At 46.3% G+C, this 21,206-nt stretch overlaps 2 protein-coding genes across 6 annotated transcripts in view; one reads left to right on the plus strand and one right to left on the minus strand.

Annotated features, from left to right (window-relative positions):
• Nucleotides 1-3,435: 3,435 nt before the first annotated feature.
• CUNH22orf31 (chromosome unknown C22orf31 homolog) lies at nucleotides 3,436-6,555 on the plus strand. The gene is made up of 3 exons (XM_016164295.2): nucleotides 3,436-3,459; nucleotides 4,561-5,010; nucleotides 5,949-6,555. Exons 1-3 carry the CDS (start codon nucleotides 3,436-3,438, stop codon nucleotides 6,381-6,383), a joined length of 909 nt encoding a protein of 302 aa, XP_016019781.2. The 3' UTR covers nucleotides 6,384-6,555.
• A 417-nt stretch (nucleotides 6,556-6,972) lies between these two features.
• Nucleotides 6,973-21,206, minus strand: part of ZNRF3 (zinc and ring finger 3) — a 137,398-nt gene continuing 123,164 nt past the window's right edge. For all 5 annotated transcript variants that reach the window (XM_016164307.2, XM_036221855.1, XM_036221854.1 and 2 more), the window contains 7 exons: nucleotides 19,109-19,183; nucleotides 18,558-18,689; nucleotides 17,074-17,184; nucleotides 15,921-16,088; nucleotides 14,245-14,347; nucleotides 11,766-13,520; nucleotides 6,973-10,377 (listed from right to left, as the gene is read on the minus strand). In XM_016164307.2, coding sequence (XP_016019793.2) covers nucleotides 10,334-10,377; nucleotides 11,766-13,520; nucleotides 14,245-14,347; nucleotides 15,921-16,088; nucleotides 17,074-17,184; nucleotides 18,558-18,689; nucleotides 19,109-19,183 — 2,388 coding nt within the window. In that variant the 3' untranslated portion in view covers nucleotides 6,973-10,333. The remainder of the gene's footprint in view (nucleotides 10,378-11,765; nucleotides 13,521-14,244; nucleotides 14,348-15,920; nucleotides 16,089-17,073; nucleotides 17,185-18,557; nucleotides 18,690-19,108; nucleotides 19,184-21,206) is intronic.

The raw sequence follows: 21,206 nt of genomic DNA on the forward strand, positions 1-21,206 counted from the left end.
TCATATAATCCTCCTATAAGACCCAATGACTGAGGCACCTTTACCATACCCCCTCATATAGAGAGGTTAAATGGCTTACCCAAAGGTCACATAACAGTGTAGCTGGGCTCTGAACCCAGGCAGCGAGCCTCTAGGACTAATCACCGTGATGAGTTGCCTTCTTGTATTTATGGGGTTCTAGTAACAAATGCTTACTGAGTGGTTCAGGGCCAGAATTAGGGTAAAGTGAGCGAGGCATTCACCCCAGTTGTAAACTCTAAGGGTCCCAAGAAACTCAATAATCAAGATAAAGAAATAAATATTATTTAATAGGTTTTAAAGTATATTAAATATATTTAATCAACTATTTTAATATAGTATCTTAAAATGTAAATAAATGCCAAAAAATTCAAGTTGAACACAATGTCAAAATTTTAAAATAAAAACAGGGTTTAGATTCCTGATTTTTCTTTAGCCTCATACTTGGCTCAGCACAGTACTGTTACTGATCCTGTCTCCCAGGTTTCTGGGCCAGGCAACTAGTGATGAAAAATTCAAGAGAGGCAATAGTTTGCTTGTTCTGATAGGGGTGAAGGGAAAGAGAACTGATTTGAACATAATGAGCTAGAAGTGTCTATGGGACATCCAGGTGGCCAGCTATGACAACTTATAGTCAGGTGAGAAGGGGTTGCAGGGTGGGCAGGGCACCCTTATTTCACATGCTTGGCCCATGATAGGTGCGTATTAAGCACATGTGGTCTAAATCACTGGTCCTCAGAATTTGCATCATGGTTTAGGAATCTTTTCAAATTCTCTCATCCAAAGTTCTTCTCATCTTTCCTAAACTTTCTACATCGCACATCTCAGATATGTTCCCATATGGGTGTGGAAGTTTACTGCTTGGGTGTTAAAATAAAAACATCTGAGAAGGTTAAAAACAGCTAAATTCCACCAGAATTTGGGAGTGGGGCATGATGGGAAAAGACAAGAATTTATATAAACTGGCTCAATTTCCTCTTTATTAACTGATCCGCCAGAAACAGAAGAGCTAAGAGAAACTAAAGAGAAGAAAGGTTGTAGTAGAGGAAAAAAGAAAGAAGAAACATTATAGGAGCTAAAAATACGGTGAGGAGGGTTTGGCTAAGCATCAAAGAAGGGCAGATGTGTTTCCAAATAGAAGTGGTGGTTTAGATATGTCAGGAAGCACAGCTCCAAACGATGGGTGGAAAATAAAAGTTATGTATATTGAGCTCAGCCGGAAAAAAAAAAATGGTTCATTGGAGAATCAAACTAAAGAACAGGATTTTGAGCAATATGAAAGCCCACTGCCTCAACCTCAAGTTCGTGAATCAAGTGTTGGCACCGACAATAGAAATTCTTGCCATGATTTCAGGACCCTGAACCATCCTGACTTGGTAATTCTGAATAACCTTTGATGGAACAATCTCTATGAAAGACTAGTCACTTTCCATAGCATATCTTCAGGTACCTGCTTTCCTTTCTGTCTAATGAAACATGGGATGTTCTGGAAAACTCCCACAACCAGGGGGAAATTTTCACCGCTTTTGTGAAGTTGATAAATCTGACAAATGTTTAGTGAAGATGGATCATAGAAAAAGAAATGCTGGGTCAGATCAAACTCATTCCTCACTTCAAGAGCCTCTTTTATTTGGCCCCATAAATCAGATGGATACACATGAAGGACCCGAGACAAAGTTCATATTAATTGTTGGGTTATGTCACTAAGACCATGGGCAACAGGAGCTCAAGAAAAGGTCAGATGAGTGAATAGGCCACAATATTAATAATATTAATAAGGACATTATTTATTGAGTGCTTATTATGTGCCAGGAGCCATGCCAAGTGCTTCACAGACATTGTCCATTTCATCCTCCCAGTATCCTCGGGTAGGTACTCTTACTATTCCTATTTCACAGATGAGGAAAATAAGATTCAGAAATGTGAATTCACTTGCACATTGAGAGATGGATCTGGGATGTGAACTCATACAGACTAACTACCTCCTGAGTCCAGAGGAAGTCTCGTGACAAGGATAGGACTATAACTGGGCCCAGGTGTGGTATGTGATGGGCTAACCAGATGGAAGGCAAAGCATTACAGTGACAACTGGGTGAAAGCACATAAGGGAAAGCGTGTATAAACCTTTGAGTCCAGTCTTTGTTGGTTACTAGCTTTGGGGCCTGGTTCTTGAGAAATTTGTTCCTCAGTTTCTTCATGTGTAAAGTGGGGATGGCAACAGTACCCAAACTCATAAAACTGTTGGTATCATTTCACAAGATAATGCTTGTAAAATGCCTAGAAGAGTGCCTGGCCTCTGGTAAGCATTCAATAAAAACAGATTTTACTGATGTAGGAGAAACAGCACAGGCCAGATTACTCTTAGTTCTAAGGAATGTGAAGGTTTCCTGTTGGGTACAGTCAACTAAAGTGACTTACATTGAAGGGAGAGAAGGCAGAATTTGATGGAAAAGTATGCATCAGCTGCTGTCCATGTGAACAGCACTGTGCTAGAAGGAGACTTAGAGTGTTCCTCGGAGCCAGAGCAGTGACACTTGGTTATTAAGTAAAAGGCGTAGGAAAGTAAATACGACAGATGAGTGTCTGGAAAGAGGTGGTGTGGGAAGGTCAACCTCAAAACGGAGAAGAAGAGAAGAGAAACAGAAGAGCTACTCCCAGTATGTCTTTCTTGCCCAACTTTTCCCTCTGTCCCTGCCATGCAGAGGTAAGGAAGACAGTAACCTAAGAGCCTAGTGCCACTTTTCTGGGATTCACCGGCTTTGAAAGGATGCTTGCCTGCCCAGTCTCCAGACGTTTGCAAATGCTTCCCAAAGACAAACCCTTTCCAACACCCTGCTCTTAAACTGACCCACCTCTTGGGAGGTGAGGCCAGGGCTCGCCACTGAATGGGCCCCATTGTCTTCCCAAGCGTCTGTGGGTCCAGATGCCGTCGGCCTGGAGGTGGTTCCACCACGGCCTGCGGTGTGGTGTGCCTGCAGACTTTGATTCACTCCAGGGACAACACTTGAAAAATCAAACAGGCAACACATGCGATTCCAGGAACGCCTGCCAGACTCATACTCTGTTTTTCCATCATTTCGTTCTCCTCTCCCTCGGGAGGGAGCCTCCTTTGGCATTTTGTGTATGAAAAATCAAAACCACCAACAGGACAAGCACCTGATAAGGAGCTAGGCATTGCCCAAGAGTTCCCAGGAAGAGGCATCTTTGTTCTCGTTTCAAGCCCTTGACACTGCTAACAGCTCTAATTACTGCATTTGCCATGGGATGTAAAATAAAACCGCATTCCAGAAACCATGTAGTCTCCCAGGGAGAGACACGCAAGGAGAGGTGCCCAGGGCTGCAGGAACGTGTTCTTTCATTTCTGGTCCCTAACCTTGGCAGCTATTCTGAGAATTTAACAGTACCTTCTTTATGCGCATGAAGAAGGGCACTTTTGCACATGTAAGGATGCATCTCACTACTTGTATCCACAAATCTGGTCTGCATATTTGACTACGTGGTGTGCAAAACGTGCTTCTTAAGAGTATTCAACCTTCAAAATTCACCGGAGACATTTTGGGGGAAATGAGGCCTTCAGAAGTTCCTGAGGCTGTAAGCACAACAAAATAGAACTTCTTCCAACATAATTTAACTATAAAATCCGATGATGTAATATCCACCCATACTCACATCACAAACCAAAGTGACATCACAAATACTAGAGATAATGGTTCAAAACTGGCTGCATGTAAGCCAAAATCTAAACAAACTGCAATTTGTCCATGTGTGACTGAGGAAGAGAAAGACAGGTGACTAGAAATATTAAAACAAAACAAAACAAAACAAAAAGCAAAAGAGAAAAAAGGAAAGGAAAAAACATATTTCTTCCCCCTACTAAGCTAGCTAAAATAAAATTTAAGGCAACCGAAATATGGTAAGGTGATTTTATTTTTTATAGATGACATTTCTTAGAAAATCAGGCCTCTTTAAAGATGTGATTTTAATTTATCCCAGTTGTTCTCTTGTTCTTGCCTGGTCCCAGGAAATGGAGGTCAGCTTCATTTACATTGTACTTTTGCCTTTATGGACCCCAGAGTATATTTCCGTGTATAGCAGCTTTTCTTAGCTCATGGCAATCTGATTAGAAAGTATATTCAGGATTTGGCAGGACTTTACCTGTTGTCATTTCTATGTGGCAGTATGGTTGAGAAGTGACTATAGTTCCTGGAGGAATCTTGAGTGATCCTATCTCCCATTCCTTTTCCTGCCACAAGTTCCTTTAGCTTATCAGTAGACAGGGCTTGTTTTCGATTCCTTGTAAAGCTCCCTGACCCTCCACTTCCGGCCCAAGCATGCTATATTCTATGAGAGCCTGAATATCTCTGTGATCTTGGCACAAAAGGCTTTGGTGAGCAGGAGAGAGGATATGTAGAAAGATTTCTAAGATGGGTGTGGAAGGAATGGTCTCTAAAAAGATGTTAAGATTTTGCCTCCAAATAGACCTTCCAATCTCTTCCTGAGAACTGGTATTTTTTATTCCTTTTTCCCTCTTTATAATTCTAGCATCCAATCTATGTGCGACGAGACCCCAGCATCCCCACCTATGGACTCCGACGGTCTATCTTACTGAACACCAGGCTTCAAGACTGCTATGTGGACTCATCAACTCTCACGAACATCTGGACGGCCAGAATGTGTGCAAAGCAGAACATCAATGCCACAGCACCAGGTACCACTTCTTCTTGGGAAGTCGTAAAGAACCCATTAACTGCCAGTTCATTCTCCCTGGTTAAGCTGGTGCTCAGGAGACAACTGAAGGATAAATGCCACCCAGTACCACACAAGTTTGGAGGAGCAACACCCTCGAAGAGATTAAAGCCCAAGGATGATTCAGCAATGAAAGCCACTCAGCAAGGCAGGATAAGAAACTCCATGAGTTCCAAGAGCAAGCGGCCCGTGGGGCAGCATCTGGGCTCATCTAGGCGCAAGAGGCCTGCAGGAGGAATCAACGAGGTAGTTGATAGCTGGTGTTACAGAAAATGTGACGAGGAGGGAGAGGGAAATGTCAGCTAGAGAATACCTAACACTTAAGAGATTTACATGAATTGAAGAGTATCCTAAGGTTAAAGATAGGATTGCAGGGAGGTGGAAGGTGGGAGCGAAGGGGCAGCAGCATGATACAGTGAAGATTTCACTAGATCTGGGTCATGTTATTTATTACCTTCCTAGTTCTATTGGAGGACGAATTGGCTTTCATAAACACAGACAAAGGAACTTGACTTGAAGGGAAAATAAGGGTGTAAAAGGCCAGGATATGGGTAGAGCATGCAGGCATGCACACTGGAACACCAGAGGTGAGCCAGACCTGGTTATGAACTTTCACATGGAGAACTTGGCATCTAGAGGCCTGATCAGAGCTCGGCTTTATCATTCATGGTGGTCAGCAGAGCTCCGAATATACCCTGGAGCTAGGCTGTCAGGTTCAAATCCTAGCTTTGACTATAATTAAGGACAACAGCGGGCTTAGCCTCTTTCTGCCTTGGTTTTTGTCATCTATAAAATGGGGATAACAGTTCTTCTCTCACAGGGTTTTGTGAGGATTGAGAGTTAATACATACAAAGGGCTTTTGAACAGAGCCTGGCACAGAGTAAATGCTTAGGATCCTGCATGGTATTCAACAGATGACAACTGTGGTTATTAACTTTCTAGCTGTGTGGCCTTGGGCAAACCAATTCCAATTTTGTTTCCTTTAAAGCTGTCTCCTGTTGACCTTACAGGGTTATGGGGAACGCACACAGTGGTATACATGAAGGAATCCAGTCAACTAGAACACGCTAGACAAATGTTGGTTGTGGCTGTAACCAAGACTCTGGGACACAAATCCCAGATAATTATTCTGAGCTCCCTTCTCAAGTTTTAGCTTTGACTTCTCTGCTTTCTTCCTGGCTAGAGTAAAGAAAGTTCAAAGGAGAAAAAAGTAACAGTCCGCCAAGATCTTGAGAACAGATATGCTGAACATTTGGCTGCCACCCAAGTGCTACCCCGGGACATTGGGACAGCAGCCTGGAAGGCCCAGGCATTGCTTCCTGAAGCCAGAAAGAGACAGCAGTTGTCAGACACCCTCACCATCCACGGCCTCCCCACAGAGGGTTACCGGGCTCTGTACCACACTGTGGTTGAGCCGATGCTGTGGAATCCTTCGGGGACCCCCAAGAGGTATAGTTTGGAGCTGGGCAAGGCCGTCAAGCAAAAGCTCTGGGAGGCTCTGTGCAGCCAAGCTGCCAGCCTCGAAGGTGCTCAGAACCCGCTGCTGGGCACAAAGCGGTTAGAGGTCCAGGAGGAGCCTGTGCCCAAGAAATGGCCCAAGTTAAAGAGGGAGAAATAGAAACTGCAACTCACGGGATGAGGATATCCTCTGCTAAATGTCTGAAAAATAAATACCACTTCGCACCTTCCATGTAATCTCAGATTGCTTTACAAATTAGTAACTACCTTCTGTGGGAAATAAGACAAATGGGTACAAGATTCAGAGACTAAGGGCCCCTCTCCACTCTCATGAGCAGGTAATTTTAAGGGCTAGGTTTTTTTTTTTTTTTCCTAAAAGCACCTTTCCTTTGGGGATTGAGGGTAGAAAAAGGGCTGGCAGATGTAGCCAATGGTTTATACCCAGCCTGTGTTCCTGATTTTTAAATGGTGGACTGCTAGGATGCACTACCATTTCCCTCACTCCCTTCGCACTAGGGCTGAGCTAAAAAACTATCATCTGAAGGAAATAATCCTACGTACTCTTTACTGGATGCTCTCCTATGACACCACCTAAATCCCCAAGAACCTGAACTCTATGTTAACTGGAGAGGAAATTATACGGATGCTCTCATGAGCAAGTTGAAGTTCAAGCCACTGCTTCATGCAAACCTCTCCTCTGTGAAATGTGTAGACCTCTACTAAACAGAGCAATGACAACATAGAACACATACTTGATAAAATTGTATTTTTTTTACAGTCATTTGTACAATTTGTTACAAAACCATAGAAGACTACAACTTGTTTTAAATCATTTTTGGTCGGCAAATATGTAAAATCTGTGTGCAATTATCATGTATTTACAGGGCCTCATGTTAGTCATTTTCAATGATTATTCCAACAATGTCACACTCTCAACATAAGACATGGCTTAAGATAAATATATTAGTAAATAAATATTCTGAGAACATATTTCCATAAATGAAATGTGCTGCTATACATATACAGAATATACATAAGTTGTTTTCTAGCTTTTAAAACATTTTTTAAAAATGGTAATGTTGGAGAAGGAGCCCTTAGACCATTTTATTACAAAATCTTTACAGCAAAGTCTTTACAAAATATCTTTTAAGTGCTATGGGAGAAAATTAAAAAAAAAAAAACATTTTAAAATAGTGCCTTGTTAGACCAACACAATAGAGTTTACATATAGAAAAAGGCAGTTCTGTTTAAAAAATAATACTCTTGATTAGTAATTATTTTTTAGACCTCATTTTAAAAGCATTAGTCCTGCATGAACTTGGAATAGAAACTAGCAGCACAAAAGAGAGGGTCTGAGCAGTGGGACAGCAGATGAGGCTTTAAAAAATGGCTTGGGTTCAGCTGAGAGGGGGAAAGAGACGAGGAGTTAAAGCCATCATACAGGGGCTGTGTCTACAAAGAGGTACCTTGTTGATCAGAACTCCAAACCCCCATTTAACTGGTTCTAGCACTCGTCAGTTTACATGGCTATCCCACACACCGGGGCTGGGCCACGGAGCCCCACCCATGGTCACACTCCAGCTTGGTGTATATGTGTGGGGGCTTCTCAATGGAAAAAGCGATGCTCCCAGCTTCCACAGCTATAAATCCTCACATACCACTGAGAGGCCACTGAAAAAAGGTACTTGTCATAATGACTGGAGTCTTACAACTTCACAAGACATTTCTTTTGATTTAAATGGTGCGGCAATAACATAGTTGGTTACTATATTCTGGTGACCTCCCCGTTTGATGAGCCAACACAAATTTAAGACAATGATATTTAAAATTTAAAATTTTCATTTTTCTGTTTCTACCACCCTGTAAACTACAAACATTAAATGTGCTTCTTTTGCCATCTCTAGTTATTGTTCACTTAAATGAAAACTTAACACATTATTTTAATAAGCCCAGTTGAAGCCACATTCTCTGCTCATCTATTTATTGCTTAAGGCTGTTCAGGAGTGATTTTCCAGCTAAGGCTAAAGAAAGCCACTTTGGGGGTATAGTTTCTGACGAGGAAGATAATATGCACTCAAAGGCATTAAAAACAAACAAAACCACAAACAAAAAAACCTCAACAATGAGAAGCTGCTTTTTGCTGTTCATGTTAAAAGCCATACCCACAACCCCCTTTCCCCAAAACCATGTAATGCAAGCTGTTGTCCTCAGCAGCTGCTACTCCTGGCTGGAGAAATAAAGGCGGCCCAGATCACATGTCAACAGCTTAGACGCTTCTCACACCCTCGCCAACAGGTGTGCTGGGCACAGGCCTGGGGGGAGCGGCTCCCGAGGGACTGCACCTCAGAGGCTTGGAGGACAAATCTCACCACAGTGAGTTCCTAAATGGCAAGTGGCTCAATCATTTGACACTGGAATTTCCTTCTGTCACATCCTGGCTAGAAGTAAGTAAATTTCCTCATCATGGAACTGGGGTTTTTAAGAAAAAGATTCTGATACAGTGAGATTTTCATTCAAAACATTCTCGTCTGGACTCTGGGCTGTCTCCCCCTGAGCCTTACAGGAGAGGAGTCATCAGAGTCTCCTGGCAACGCAGGGTGGTCTCTATTTCCCCACCCACAGGGGGCCAACTCCCAGGTTTCCTATTTCACAAATGAGCTTTCAGGTGGCACCAAATATCTGCCCAGTAAATGCATAAACAGAAGTGACCGGAAGAGATTAGTGAACACAGGGCTAAAGTGATTAGTTTCTTCTAAAAAAGAATTTTAAGAACAAGAATTACATTGAACAAAAAGAATGACAATCCCTGATCTGAAATAGCTTTAAATAGATTCTCCCTTTTAAAATGAAAATACCTTTTTAAAAAATGGTTTGGGTTTTTTTAACTTTCCCTCCCTCTTAAAAAAAAAAGAAAGCAACCACCACCAAAGGCTGGAAAAATATATAAAAACCTACCCTTTGGGTCTAAACTATCTGATAGTCTCTTTCTCTGTCTCATGGAGAATCAATACATAATAGTGCATTAGGAAGAAAGGATAGTAGACATTTGCAGGTGAGATGAGAAACTTCAGCCCCAAGGCAGAGGGCTGAATGACCCTGAAGCTGTGCTTCTGTAGTGAAATGGGATGGGGACCATATCATTCAAATGAAGCTTGGTGCAGACCTGATGGGGTCCTGCTACCTCCAGGAAGGCAGCCCAAGGAAGCAGCAGCTCCTGCATGCCCTCTGTCCCAGCTTCATCAGACACCAAGGCCACAAACTATATTCCTCCTGGGTGTTTGTCCCCACATACCCCACCGAACCATTTCTGCAGCCCGTTGCAGGAAGCCCAGTATCAGGACTGTGAACTCTGTCCTTTACCTTAGGACGATAATTCCAGGGGGGGCAGACTTGTCCCTGTCACCCTGGGGCTTCTGGGGCCTGTCCCGGCTCCCCAGTCCTACAGACCTTCCACCCTATTCCTAGCTGTTTCATCACTTGCCTAAAAGGTGTTGGCTGGAGAAGCATGGCTTCCGAGAAGACCTGAAATTTTGTATGTTGGTATTTGCCACGAGAAAGAAAGAGGCAGCATTGCATTGTTCCTTAGAGTTTGTACCCATATCGACTAGCTTTACTTCAAGTTTCTGGTTCATTTTCTAAGGCAGGTGTAGCCCTGAGCTTTTCAAAGGCCTGAGCTCCCTCTGGGGAGACAACAGTATCTATACATGATGTGATTCAATTAATGCAGCAGTGATTTTTTTTCAGCAAAAGTTGGCGGTTAGGGTTCTTTAAAATATATATTTAAATAACTTTTTACATTTACATATAATATCTTAAAAAACAAAGCCGAGAATTCAATCCCACACACCTCGGAACCCCAAGCACACACACTTTACAAAAAAGAATAACATGTTATCAAAAGAGTCAAAAACTTGAGAATTTTGTCTGTTGATTTGTTAAGGGGGGGTGGGGGCGTTGCCACAGGGGGCTCACATTTTGGGTTGAGGAGGGCTCTCTTTATTACCACATTTGTGTTTATCAAAGCTAAAAAAATTTTTTTTTTTCTGAAGGAAGTCAAGAGTTTGGAGTCTCCGTACAGTTCCCATTTCCACACAAGAGTTCCTTCTGGGCTCAGGCTCCCGTGCCACTGCTGTCTGCTGTGTGAGATCTCTGTCCTGGGAGAGAGAGAACAATCATCAGGGGAGGGAGCCAGCACCGCAGATACAACGACACAGGGACCAGGCAAGGGACTTGGGTGTCCATGCCCAGGAGGTGTTGCAGACTCTTAGGAAGTGACAGGCCACAATACTGGATAGACTGTGCATGTGGTAAAGGGCTTAAGCAGATCCCCTCATTCTGTGCCGAGAGCAGAGGTACTTCCTAGAGGAGGCCTCTCTCATTGGATGTGCAGAGCCTTCTGGAAGCCCTTAGGGTAGCATGAAAACACAATGTACAGATGTGCATCAGGCACTGTTGTAGGCACTGGGAAGAACAGGGGAGAGGACCCCCCTCACAGAGCTTACAGACCTCAAAACAAAGCAATTTCAGGTTGTGATATCCTGGGGAGGAAACAGTTCTAAGAGTAACCTCGGAGCAAGTGGAGGGTGTCATTTAAGCTGAAATCTGGAGGAGGGAAGCAGCGAGGAGGTCTAGAGGCTGGGATGAGCTTGGCACACTGGAGCAACAGCACAGAGGCCACAGGGGGCTAAAGCAGCAAGCAAGGAGAGCGAAGTAGGTGGTCAGAGGGGCAGGCAGGGGCCAGGCCACATAGAACAGGGTGAGGACTTTACATTTTCAAAATTCTAAAGGTCATGGCAAGTCACTGAAGGGTTTTCTAATGTAATATAGACTTTATGTTCGAAAAAGACCACTCTGACTCCCATGTGGAACACAAGGCAAGACTAGAGACAAGAGATCAGTCAGAGGCTAGTAGTGCTTCACTCTGGGGAGAGGAAATGGGCCTAAGGAACAGACGTCGGGACGCGGGAGACAGACATAAGATATACTTTGGATGTGGAACTTATCACAGTGCTACTCCAAGGTGCTGTGTATTACTGAGACAAAATGTTTGGAAACTTTATAGCAATTTGATGACACCTGCTGAATCTAATAATAAAAATTCTGGACTTGGATTTGACACATCTTTGGCTAAGTTTCACTTTTCTGGGAATTCAATTTTCTGCACAATTCTCGCAGACAGGTTAAGAAACCCAGGACACTGGAGTATGAGGAGCAGGGCAGGCTCAGAGATGGCGCCAGGACTTTTGGCCTGAGCATCTGGGTAGGGAGCCTTGAAGAATGGGGGTGCAGAGGGAGGAATCTGAGAGCACTGTTGTGAACCTGACAGGTTAGGATACCTGCACGGCATCTTGGGTGAGAAATTATGAAAGCAGAGGGCCCAATAGGTCTGGAACTTAGAGAAAAGGCCAGGCTGGGGAATAACATTTGGAAGTCACCAGATACAGATGGGTGTTTAAAGTCAAGGGCACAAAGAGAGTCACTTAGAAAATGATAAGGGAGAGAGAAGAGGACCCGACTCTGGCCTACTGTCATCTGCTCTCACCTGCAGCCTCAGTGGCTGTGGTGCTGGACTCCTGAATGTCCTGGGAGGCACTGGGGAAGCTGACCCTGGTGGCCCTTGCCTTCTCTGGAGGGCAGCCAGGCAGCAGCGGTGCCCTTGGCTGGCAGCACAGAACCCGCTCCTCTTCCTGGGCTTCTCCCAGGCCCCTGTGAGGCCTCAGGGAGTCAGGGCCCAGTGTCCCACCCCAAGGGCCGAGGCCATGGGTCCCTTGGCAGTCCAAGGGCAGGCCCAAGTCACAGTCCACATCCTCTGGAATGATGGGGATGCGCTGGCTCAGGTCCCGGACCCCTGGGTGGCAGCTGGGCGGGGGATCTTGGGCAAGTGTGTACTGCACACTCACGGAGCAATCCTCAGTGTAGCAGCCACTGCCCCCTCCGCCACCGTGGGCCACCTGCTTTTCTTCATAGAAGCAGCAGGGCAGGCCCTCATATTTCACCCCGTCTGTCCTGGGCAAATGGTCTGGGTGATGGCTGTACAGGCCCTGGGAGCTTCCCGGCTGTGACTCCGCACCTGTGGGGCCACAGCCCTCACAGAGGGGGGGACCCAGGAACAAGGTGCTGCCCCCAGCTGCACCTACGCTGGGCTCCAGTGCAGAGGACTGGGGCTCACAGCAATAGGCACACGATGGCCCCTCATGGCCCCCCTTCCAGGTCCTCCTGAGGTCTTGGGCGGCCCCAGGAGAAGCCTCGAGCCCCACTTCTGAGGTAGAGCTGTTGGGCCCCCTGTGCTCCAGGGAGGAGTTGCTGCTGTAGTTCATCTCCAAGCTGCAGGTGGACAACTGGTCCCCCAAAGGAGAGGCAGGGCCTGGCCAAGGTTCTCCACGCCCAGCACCTTGACTGTGGGCTGCTGGGAGCTCCTCGGGTGGCTGGGAGCCTTCTAGGTGCATGATGGGCCCCTGACCCGAGCTGCCTGAGCCGCCCATGTCACTGATGCGACAGGGACTCCGGCTGCGGTAGATGAAGGGGTCATAGTCGCTGCTGAGGGAGCTCCGGAAGGTTGAACAGCTTCCGTACACACCCTGGTTGCTGACTTCAGTGCAGTCCACCACCGAGTCGCTGGAGGAGCAGTGACACTGGCCAGAGCTGCTGCTGCTGCTGCTGCTGTCACTACCCGGGCAATCAGCCAGGTAGCCGCTGCATACCGAGCGGTGGCCGTGGTAGCAGCTGAAGCTGGATGTGCTACCACTCTCCAGGTGGGAGGGTGGGGCCACATGCACCACGGTGGGGAAGAGCAGGCTGCCACTGCCACTTGGGGGAAAGGCACGGGACGGACCTCTGGGAGCGAGGCTGGGTGGAGCCTGACCCTCCTGCTCAGGGTAACTGAGGCCCTGGAAGTAGTAGTGTTGGTACATGGTCTCATACTGGGAGAAGCAAGCTGCCTTGGAGAAGCTGCGGCCGCTGAACTTGGGCCTGCGGAAGGGGTGGGCTGGTGAGTAGGCCCGGTGCTCCAGGCCGCAGCGGTGAGGGGCCAGGGTGTGGTCCAGGTGGAGGGGTGGGTAGCCACGGATGTAGGTGGGGGTCTGTGGCGAATAGAGGTTCTGTTCCCCATGCCGGTCCATGGTCAGCAGCGTGACGGGGTTCCCGTGGGAGTCCATGCTTGTCCTTGTGGGGTAGGCTGGGATGGCATTGGTCCTGTGCACACGGCCGGGGTAGTGCACTGGCAAGATCACCCTCTGCTGCCGGCTGCGTGCGAGGTTGCTGGTCTCCACGCACACGGTATTTGGGTTTCCCTTTTGTTCTGGAGAGAGGCGGGAGAACAAAGTCAGCAGGGCTGAGTGCATGGTGCCAGGGGCTAGAGAGATAGATAAGTAAGGGCAAAGACTGAAGCAGCAGGGCTGGTCACATGCCATGGTGCCCTGGCTCCTGCTTTAAGCTGTCATCAAACTTGGCCACACTGGCAGAGGCTGACCCACTTCTCCATCTAAAGGGTAGTCATGGCTGTTAGGGCCCATCTCCCTGCCACTCTGCCCAACAAAGGCACCACAGGAGTTTGCAGAGTGCAAAAGGGTGAACAAGATAAAAGGCATGTTCCCTCATGGAAAAACAGCTACCTGGAGTGCACTTTGTGTTCAATATCATATTACTGGGACCGGCGACCCTGGAGCAGCATGGCAAGCAACCCTACCACCTCATACTCATTGTCTCTTGTAGCCTGGGGCCAACCCTCTAGTTCCAGGCATGGGCAAGCATTATTACTTTAGCAGTCATTCCTGCTAAAGAGATTGCAGGCCTAAGGCCTGAAGAGGCCAGATCCTTTGCGCAAGATCAGGAAGCCAGTTCATGTGAAAACCAAAATCTGACTCAGGGAAATTCTCTATGCCAGGCTCTCTTAAGGGTTTGGAAGCTTGGCGATGCTATAGTGGCTTTACTCCCTCCCCAGGCTGTATCATGTGTCACATTCTTGCTAGGCACTCAGTAGGAACAGTGACTCTTTAGCAACGATGGAGGTGGGTGATAATTACCTATGATGTTGTGCCGACAGTGGGGGCAGGTGTGGTGCTGCAGCAGCCATGGGTCCACACACTTCCTGTGAAAGCGGTGAGTACAAGGGATAACCCGCAGCTCCTGGGGAGAGAGAGAGGACACAGCCTGAGCGGAGGGCATAGGCGGGGGCAGTTCTGCCTTCAGCCCGGCACGTGCTTCTTCCTGCGGAGCCCAGCGTGGACAGAGGGGCCCTGTTCACCAGGCCAGTGCCAGAGGCTCCCTCCCCACCTCATCCCCATCTCTAGCTATAGGTAGGCTCAATTCCCTGGAGTCAGGGCCCATACATGAGTTCTAGGGAGAAGGAAATAGCCCATCAGCCAGGCCCAACTGTGGCCCTCTGTGTTAAGGGAGGAAGCACACAAAGGCAGGCTCTTTTCTGGTGGCTAGAGGAGGGTACTCACATTCATGCCACACACGAGGGGAGACAGATGCTGTGCTAATGCAGATGGGAAGCCTGGGTGTGTAGAGAAAGGGCTTCCGCATCTTTGGGATGGTGGCCACCTCTGAGTACTCCAATGGGAACGTGTAGAAAGGAAGATGCCCAGAACTTGTGATTGACAGCTGGCGCAGCAAAGGGGTAAAGCTCTCTCCTGTCCGCTCCCTCACTGGACCCTGAAAACTTACCTGGGGCACATGGTTTATAACAAAGCAGCCTATGTGGAGAGGAGGTGATGGGGTTTTCTGAGGCAGAACCATCTCTGGAGTTCCTCAGCCCAAGCACCCTCCAAATTTGCTAAATTTCCTTTTTTCCCTCCATTCTCCGACCAGTTCAGTTTGAATAATAGTATTCAAACTAATACCTAACGCTGTGCTTGACCTCGGCAAGAGTTCTACCTGTATTTTTTCATGTAAACTTCATGACAACTGAAATGCAGGTCAGTCTTGGGCCCATGTCACAAGCAGAGGCATAGAGAATGAAGTCATTTGCCCAAGATCACAAAGCTAGAAGATGCCTGGGCCAGGATTAGAACCCAGGCAGTCTGCCCTTAGAGGCCATGCAAAGGCCTCTGTAAAAATTCATTTTTCATCCAATAGTCTACAGAGCAGTGGAACACTTTTATCAAAGGGGTGACAAATGTGTATGTATGTATACCTCTACCTAGAGATTAAGCAAACATAGCAAAATGGTAACAATGGGTGATTCTATGTGAATGACACAAAACTCATTGTATGATTCACTGTACGATTCTGAAGGTTTGAAAATTTAGAAAAAGCTAGAAGAGAAAAAGGGGCTATCACACCCCTTATTTCCTTCTAAATAAAAACAAATGTCCTACACAGCTTTGTAAAAGTTTGTATCAAGACAGGTCTTAAGAATTTTCAGAAGAGCAATTCTAAAATTAGGTCAACATGTGAGAATGTTCTTAAAACCAGACATCTTCTGGTCTCTCATATACTTCTGATCAACTTGCAAAATCACCTACATTCAGCTGGGTCTTCTGGAGAGTGTGTCTGCATCAAGGCCACCCCCTTTTATGGGGAAATAGTATTCAGAATGTCTCAGGCCATCCCCTTGAGACATAGGCGTTGGAAACCTCTGCTCCTGCAGAGCTATTGGAAATGAAGACAGGGCCCTGCCCTGCTAGGGCTTGTGTGTTTCTGCTGACCTGTCTACCTCAGCCCCAACCAGGATGGGTCTGGCCTCTGCCATTACCTCTCCGTCGATGTACTTCTCAAGGCAGATGGCACAGTCAGACGTGGAGCTGCTGCTGAGTGTGTCCAGAGCCCCACAGCTCCCCTCCCGGCGTCCCTTGTTCTTGGAGTTGAACTTTCTGGTTTCCATCTTCTCCAGAGCCTGCACAGCCAGCCTGTTCATGGAATTCTGCGTGGTAGAATGGGGTCCGTGTTAGGGTCTGGCATGTATTTACAGTTGTAGTCATCCCCATGGCACTTGATGAATCAGGATGGGTAAATGCTAGTCTCTATCAGGCCAGAAGAGAGTTATGAGAAATCACTAAAAATTCAGACTGCCACAGCACACATTGGCCAGACTCCTGAGTGTCCACGACACCAACTCAGGCTTTTCCCAAATGGCAGGACCAGCAGAATCTACTTCAATTACTTGGCCAATCCTGGGAGACCCTAAGTCATTAACCTGCTCTGTAGCAAGGATTCCTCCTTTTTACACTGAAGAAAACTCTGAGGGCAAATGAGACAATGCGCATGTGTGCTCAGCACTTGGAAAATCAGACATGTTTGACAAACACCAGCCACTGTTCTGTTAGTGATGGCCACTCAACCCTTGTGAGAACTTGGTGATTCTCTTTTCTATAGACTGCCTGCACCAGGTCCATTCTCTCTCTCCTGAGATGTCACACTGATACTTGTTTGAAAGTCTAGATTTTCACTTATCCTCTCTCCCTCCATCTTCGAATCCTTCCTTCTTACACAGTGATGTATGTGCCAGCTGGGGCACTAGAGTGTCGACTTAATTTATAGAGAAGCACCTGGAGAGCTTGGCAGATGCAGATTCAGAGTCAGCAGGTCTGGGCAGAGCCTGAGATTCTGTATTTCTCCCAGGTGCTACTGATGCTGCTGATCCCAGATAAAGGCTCTAAGGTTCCACATGAACATTTAAACATTTCTTTGGAAAAACTCCTGGCTGACAACACCCCCAATGCTCAGCCTTTGTAGGACTGGACCTCTTGGAACAGAGAAGAATGTGTTATAAGCTTTGCTCTAGTTTTTCTCCATCTTTGCTGTTTCTAGGTCCCCGGAACAAGCTGCAGAGCTCAGGCCCCAGCCCTGATTTTCACCAGTGGCAGAGCAGCAGGCAGCACTGTTCACGGGCTGCTCTGAGGTATTACCTGACTGCGTCTCTGCTTCAGCTTGATTTTGACAAGGAGGATGAGGCAGACCAAGGAGACCACGACAAAGAAAGCCAGGAAAATCCCCATGTCAAAGTATTCTGTGGGTTGCTGGAACAGAAGACAGACACAGTGAGTCACGGCTCTCTTAGTCTGAGGATCAACGCACCGGCTGTGTTGGCCCACTTTGCAATAAGGATAGGGTACCTGGGGTATGCATCCCCTCATTTCCAGGAACCACCTGGGGTTCTGCTAGCACACACATGGTGTGCTATCCAAGCCCAGATAGTACCCTCCAGAGTGGCTGGGGGAGGCCTACGGTGGTCTCAGCCAGGCCTCCTAGAAGCCAAGACAACTCAGGCCATAAAGCCTAACTCCCTGTGGAATAGCATGAAGTTTGCTGTAACCGGTAGGAGAGGCCCTTCCAAATAAACACAAATATCACATTTATGGGACAAAGGAGTGAGTGTCATGTTTTGAGGGAACAGTGATTACTAACCATATAATTAATGGTTTACAACAACTTAGAAAATTGAATGCTGTTTCCACAAATATCAGCTTCCACTACAATGAGTCATATTTACCAAAGCGCTCCTTTATTCCTTTAAAAAGAAGCCAGCAAGTCAGTTCTGCAAACTTCCTCTACTTTTAGTTCTTACCTTTTCCTCATGGCTCACTGCTTCCTAAGACCTTGAAACCACTTCATCTAGGACATGCCTTTAGACGACAGGAATAGTTTTGCTATCGAATGCTGCAAGTATTCAGACATTTTGTGCATATAAGAATCAAGCCTATGTGTGAATATTCCAATGTTTGTGAGTAGGAAATAAAACCATATATGGGGCACCTGTCCCAGATTCCTAGAATCTTATGTCTGAGGTTTGGGCAAAAGATGCCAGACAAGAGTTAACGGCCAGCAGTGTTCCTTCAACACACTTTAGCTTTAAACATTATTCATTAACCACCTGGAAGGCACGGACTTCAATCCTAGCTGAAAGCTAACTTTTCTAGACTCAGATATAAGTTTAAGGGGTTTCAAAAATGCAATTTACCCTATGGGAAGGACGTACAGGCCTTTTCTTTAGTCTAGGTCACATGGAAGGAAGAAGACATGGGAAGCTGAAATTCTGGTTATTCCTTCCCTTCAGTCCTCCTCAGTTAGCCTTTCAGAGGGAGATGGGACAGAAGACAAAGAAGGACAAGAGGTTACCAAGAGGGAACACCAGATGGAAGAGATCAGAGACATCTTGGCACAAATTGTCTGTTTCTGGAAGGACTTTTCAAATCCTCTCTATGAAAAATACTGGTGAAATTTCTCTCTCGCCTCCAGCCTTTTATTTGACCTAAACCTGTAGGAACCTGAGGGCGCATCAGCATTTTAGACAGAAAGAAGACAGGATCAAAAGCTCAAAGCCCAAAGGGAATAAAGGCTCAGGCAGCAGCAGAGAAGATGCTGGGTGTGGCTGGCCAGGGTGGAGGCTCACTCGAGGGGGGCGGTGCTGAATCCTTGCTCGAGCCACTTTCTGCTTGTTGACGATGTTCATCAGCTTGATGGCATCTGCACCCTTCACATATACCACTGGCCTCTTGAGTGGGTCTTCCGAGCCCTGGTTTAGCTAAGAAAGAAGAAATATTCTTGGTTAGAAGATGTGCTTACTTTAAGAAGCAGGAGAGAGAAAGAAAGGCTGGAGGGAAAGAATACTAAAAATCCGTTTGGAAATCCTCAAACTCCTTAAGCATTATAGCCTTGGAGCTCCCAGAAGGGCAAGGCTGAGGATGATGATTTTTAGGATGGACCGGGCAGGCTGAAAGCCCAGAAGGGTCATTGAAAATGCCCCCCAAGCCCAACTTCCTGGCTCTTTAACCCCCTCAATAGATTTGCCTTGGAGTATATGTCTAAACAGAGATAGCTAACGTCAGCAGACAAATGCAAAGGTACTGAGATGAGGGTGACATTAACTGTGACAAGCCAAGCTAACTAAAAAAGTACTTCTCTCAGGAAGACTGCAGTATTGGCATGGCCCAAGGAATTTACCTGATCGATAGCTTCTGGGTTTTCAGACACGTCAAAGATGACTGCAGTGGCTCCCCGCTGCACTGCTCGCTTGGCCTGGCAGAGTGAAAAAGAGCAGGTTGGCACTCTGGTCCTTTCACCTTTCTAAAGCTGGCCTTGGAAATCAGACCTGTACTCCAATGTAGAATCTGAGAGTTACCAATGTATGTGACTTTGGGCAAGTTACTAACTTTCCTAACCTTCAACTTTCCCATTTTGGGGGTGAGGGGGAAGGCAATGCTAGCTACCTTGCAGTTCTCTTGAGAATCAGATGAGCTAGAATGGATGAGTGAAAATAAATAACTGGGTGCTCAATTAACCTTTATCTCCCTATGCAGCCTAAACATTAAAAATAAATGACAAACAACCTGCCCAGTCAGCATAAAGGTATTGGTTTCAGTATTTTCTGCTATGAACAGAGTCAATGGCGACCAAAGCAAATGCCTTTGGTCCTTCTCCTGTGGTCCTTCGTCCCTCCCATGTCACCCGGCACTGCAGTTGGAACAGCATACTGAATATTTCTGAAGGAAATCTCGAAATGGTCAATTTTAATAACTGACATAAGCTGAAAACCTTTGGAGACACTGTCAAAGGAAAAAGCTATGAGAAATAATTGCAAATGGGGATTTAGAGAAGTTGGCTGCCAAACCTGGCTGCACATCAAAAACCACTTGGGAAGTTTGTAAAGCAAATTTCCTGGCTCAAACCACAGAGACTGATTCAGGGCTGGAGTGAGGCCCAGGAAACTGAGTTCTGAAAGTTTTCTGAGGGATTCTGATGATTCAACCACTTAGGGAACTATTGATCAGAGAGATGAGATTAGAATGTTTTAGGAATAGATGAGAAGTGGTGAGATTCTTTTTTGGAGAAAAGGATCACTTCTCATTCCAATTAGCCTTCGAATTTTATGTCTAGCTCAGTGGACAATGGGATAGAAGCTGTGGAAGAAAAAGACATGAGACATAACCCTTGCTTTTTGGAACCCAAATCTTGTTAGGGAAGTTAGACACCTGTAACACCGAGTTAAAAACAATACAAAAAGTAAAACCTCCTATAAGATGGGCAAATGATGGTTAGTGCTCAGAGATGAAGAAAGTCCCTATGGGCCAAAGTGCTTAAAAATAAAATCTGAATTCTTGAGGATCACTCAATGTGGATGCAGCATTTAAGAAAGCAACTCTGAACTCAAGCACATGAGAATGTGGCTAGAACAATGACTCCAACAGCCCACTAGAGGGCAGTCTTATCCCACAGCTTTTCTAAAACAATTCCCTGTACTTTGTACCAATCAAGCAGAACAGTGAATTCCTCAGGGATACTGCAAAGTCCTCCACAACTAACAAGCTCGGGCACCCTGGGTGTTGTGCAGCAAAAGCTATCCTAGTTCTGTTGGGGACTCTCTTACTGCACTGAGTTTTGATGTATTTAAAGTCTCCTTTGCTGCTTGTCTAACCCTCCCTGTTTCATCACCAGCATGCCGCAGTCAGGAGTAACTCTTAGGAGCAATATATTCCTGGCTCTGCCACTGACAAACTGCCAACGATGGGTAAGTCACCAAATCTAAGCTTCAGCCTCAGTCACCCCACCCATAAAAGGAAGAGAGAGCCGAGGTCATCATGACTAGGGTCCCTTCCAGTTCCAGTCTTGGACACTCAACTGAGAGGCAGAGGACTGTCCAGAGTGATGGAGAAAAAGCTGCAGTTACCCTATCACCAGCCTCCAGCAGAAGGGGACATGATGGCATCGTGAGAAAGTTAGAGGCCAGGTGATATCCCTTTCCTTCATAAAACTTTAGGGACACACACTCCTTTACCTGAGGTCAACATCTCGTGGACCCCAGAGTTTGTAGGAAGTAGGTGCTTATGTCTTCTGCTCAGGTAGTATTCTAGTCTTTTCACACTTTCCCAAGATATAGAAGGGCCCTGAGGAACAGCATGAAAAACGAGGTAATAAACAGGAACTCTCATTCCTTTATTTGGCTTTCATTCCTCGATGAAGCGCATCAAAAGGCACCCGAGGGGAATGTGCATTCAGAAGCATCTTGATCAGGAGCACTCAGCACCGCCAGCTTTGATGCTGG

Source organism: Rousettus aegyptiacus, unplaced genomic scaffold (assembly GCF_014176215.1).
Source record: "Rousettus aegyptiacus isolate mRouAeg1 unplaced genomic scaffold, mRouAeg1.p scaffold_m13_p_5, whole genome shotgun sequence".
Lineage (NCBI taxonomy): Eukaryota > Metazoa > Chordata > Mammalia > Chiroptera > Pteropodidae > Rousettus > Rousettus aegyptiacus.

Coding starts and splice junctions, on each gene's coding strand:
- CUNH22orf31 (XM_016164295.2), top strand. CDS start 3,436: ATGAAGAAGGGCACTTTTGCACAT. Junction 3,460..4,560: donor AGAAGGGCACTTTTGCACAT/GTAAGGATGCAT, acceptor TTATAATTCTAG/CATCCAATCTATGTGCGACG. Junction 5,011..5,948: donor CTGCAGGAGGAATCAACGAG/GTAGTTGATAGC, acceptor CTTCCTGGCTAG/AGTAAAGAAAGTTCAAAGGA.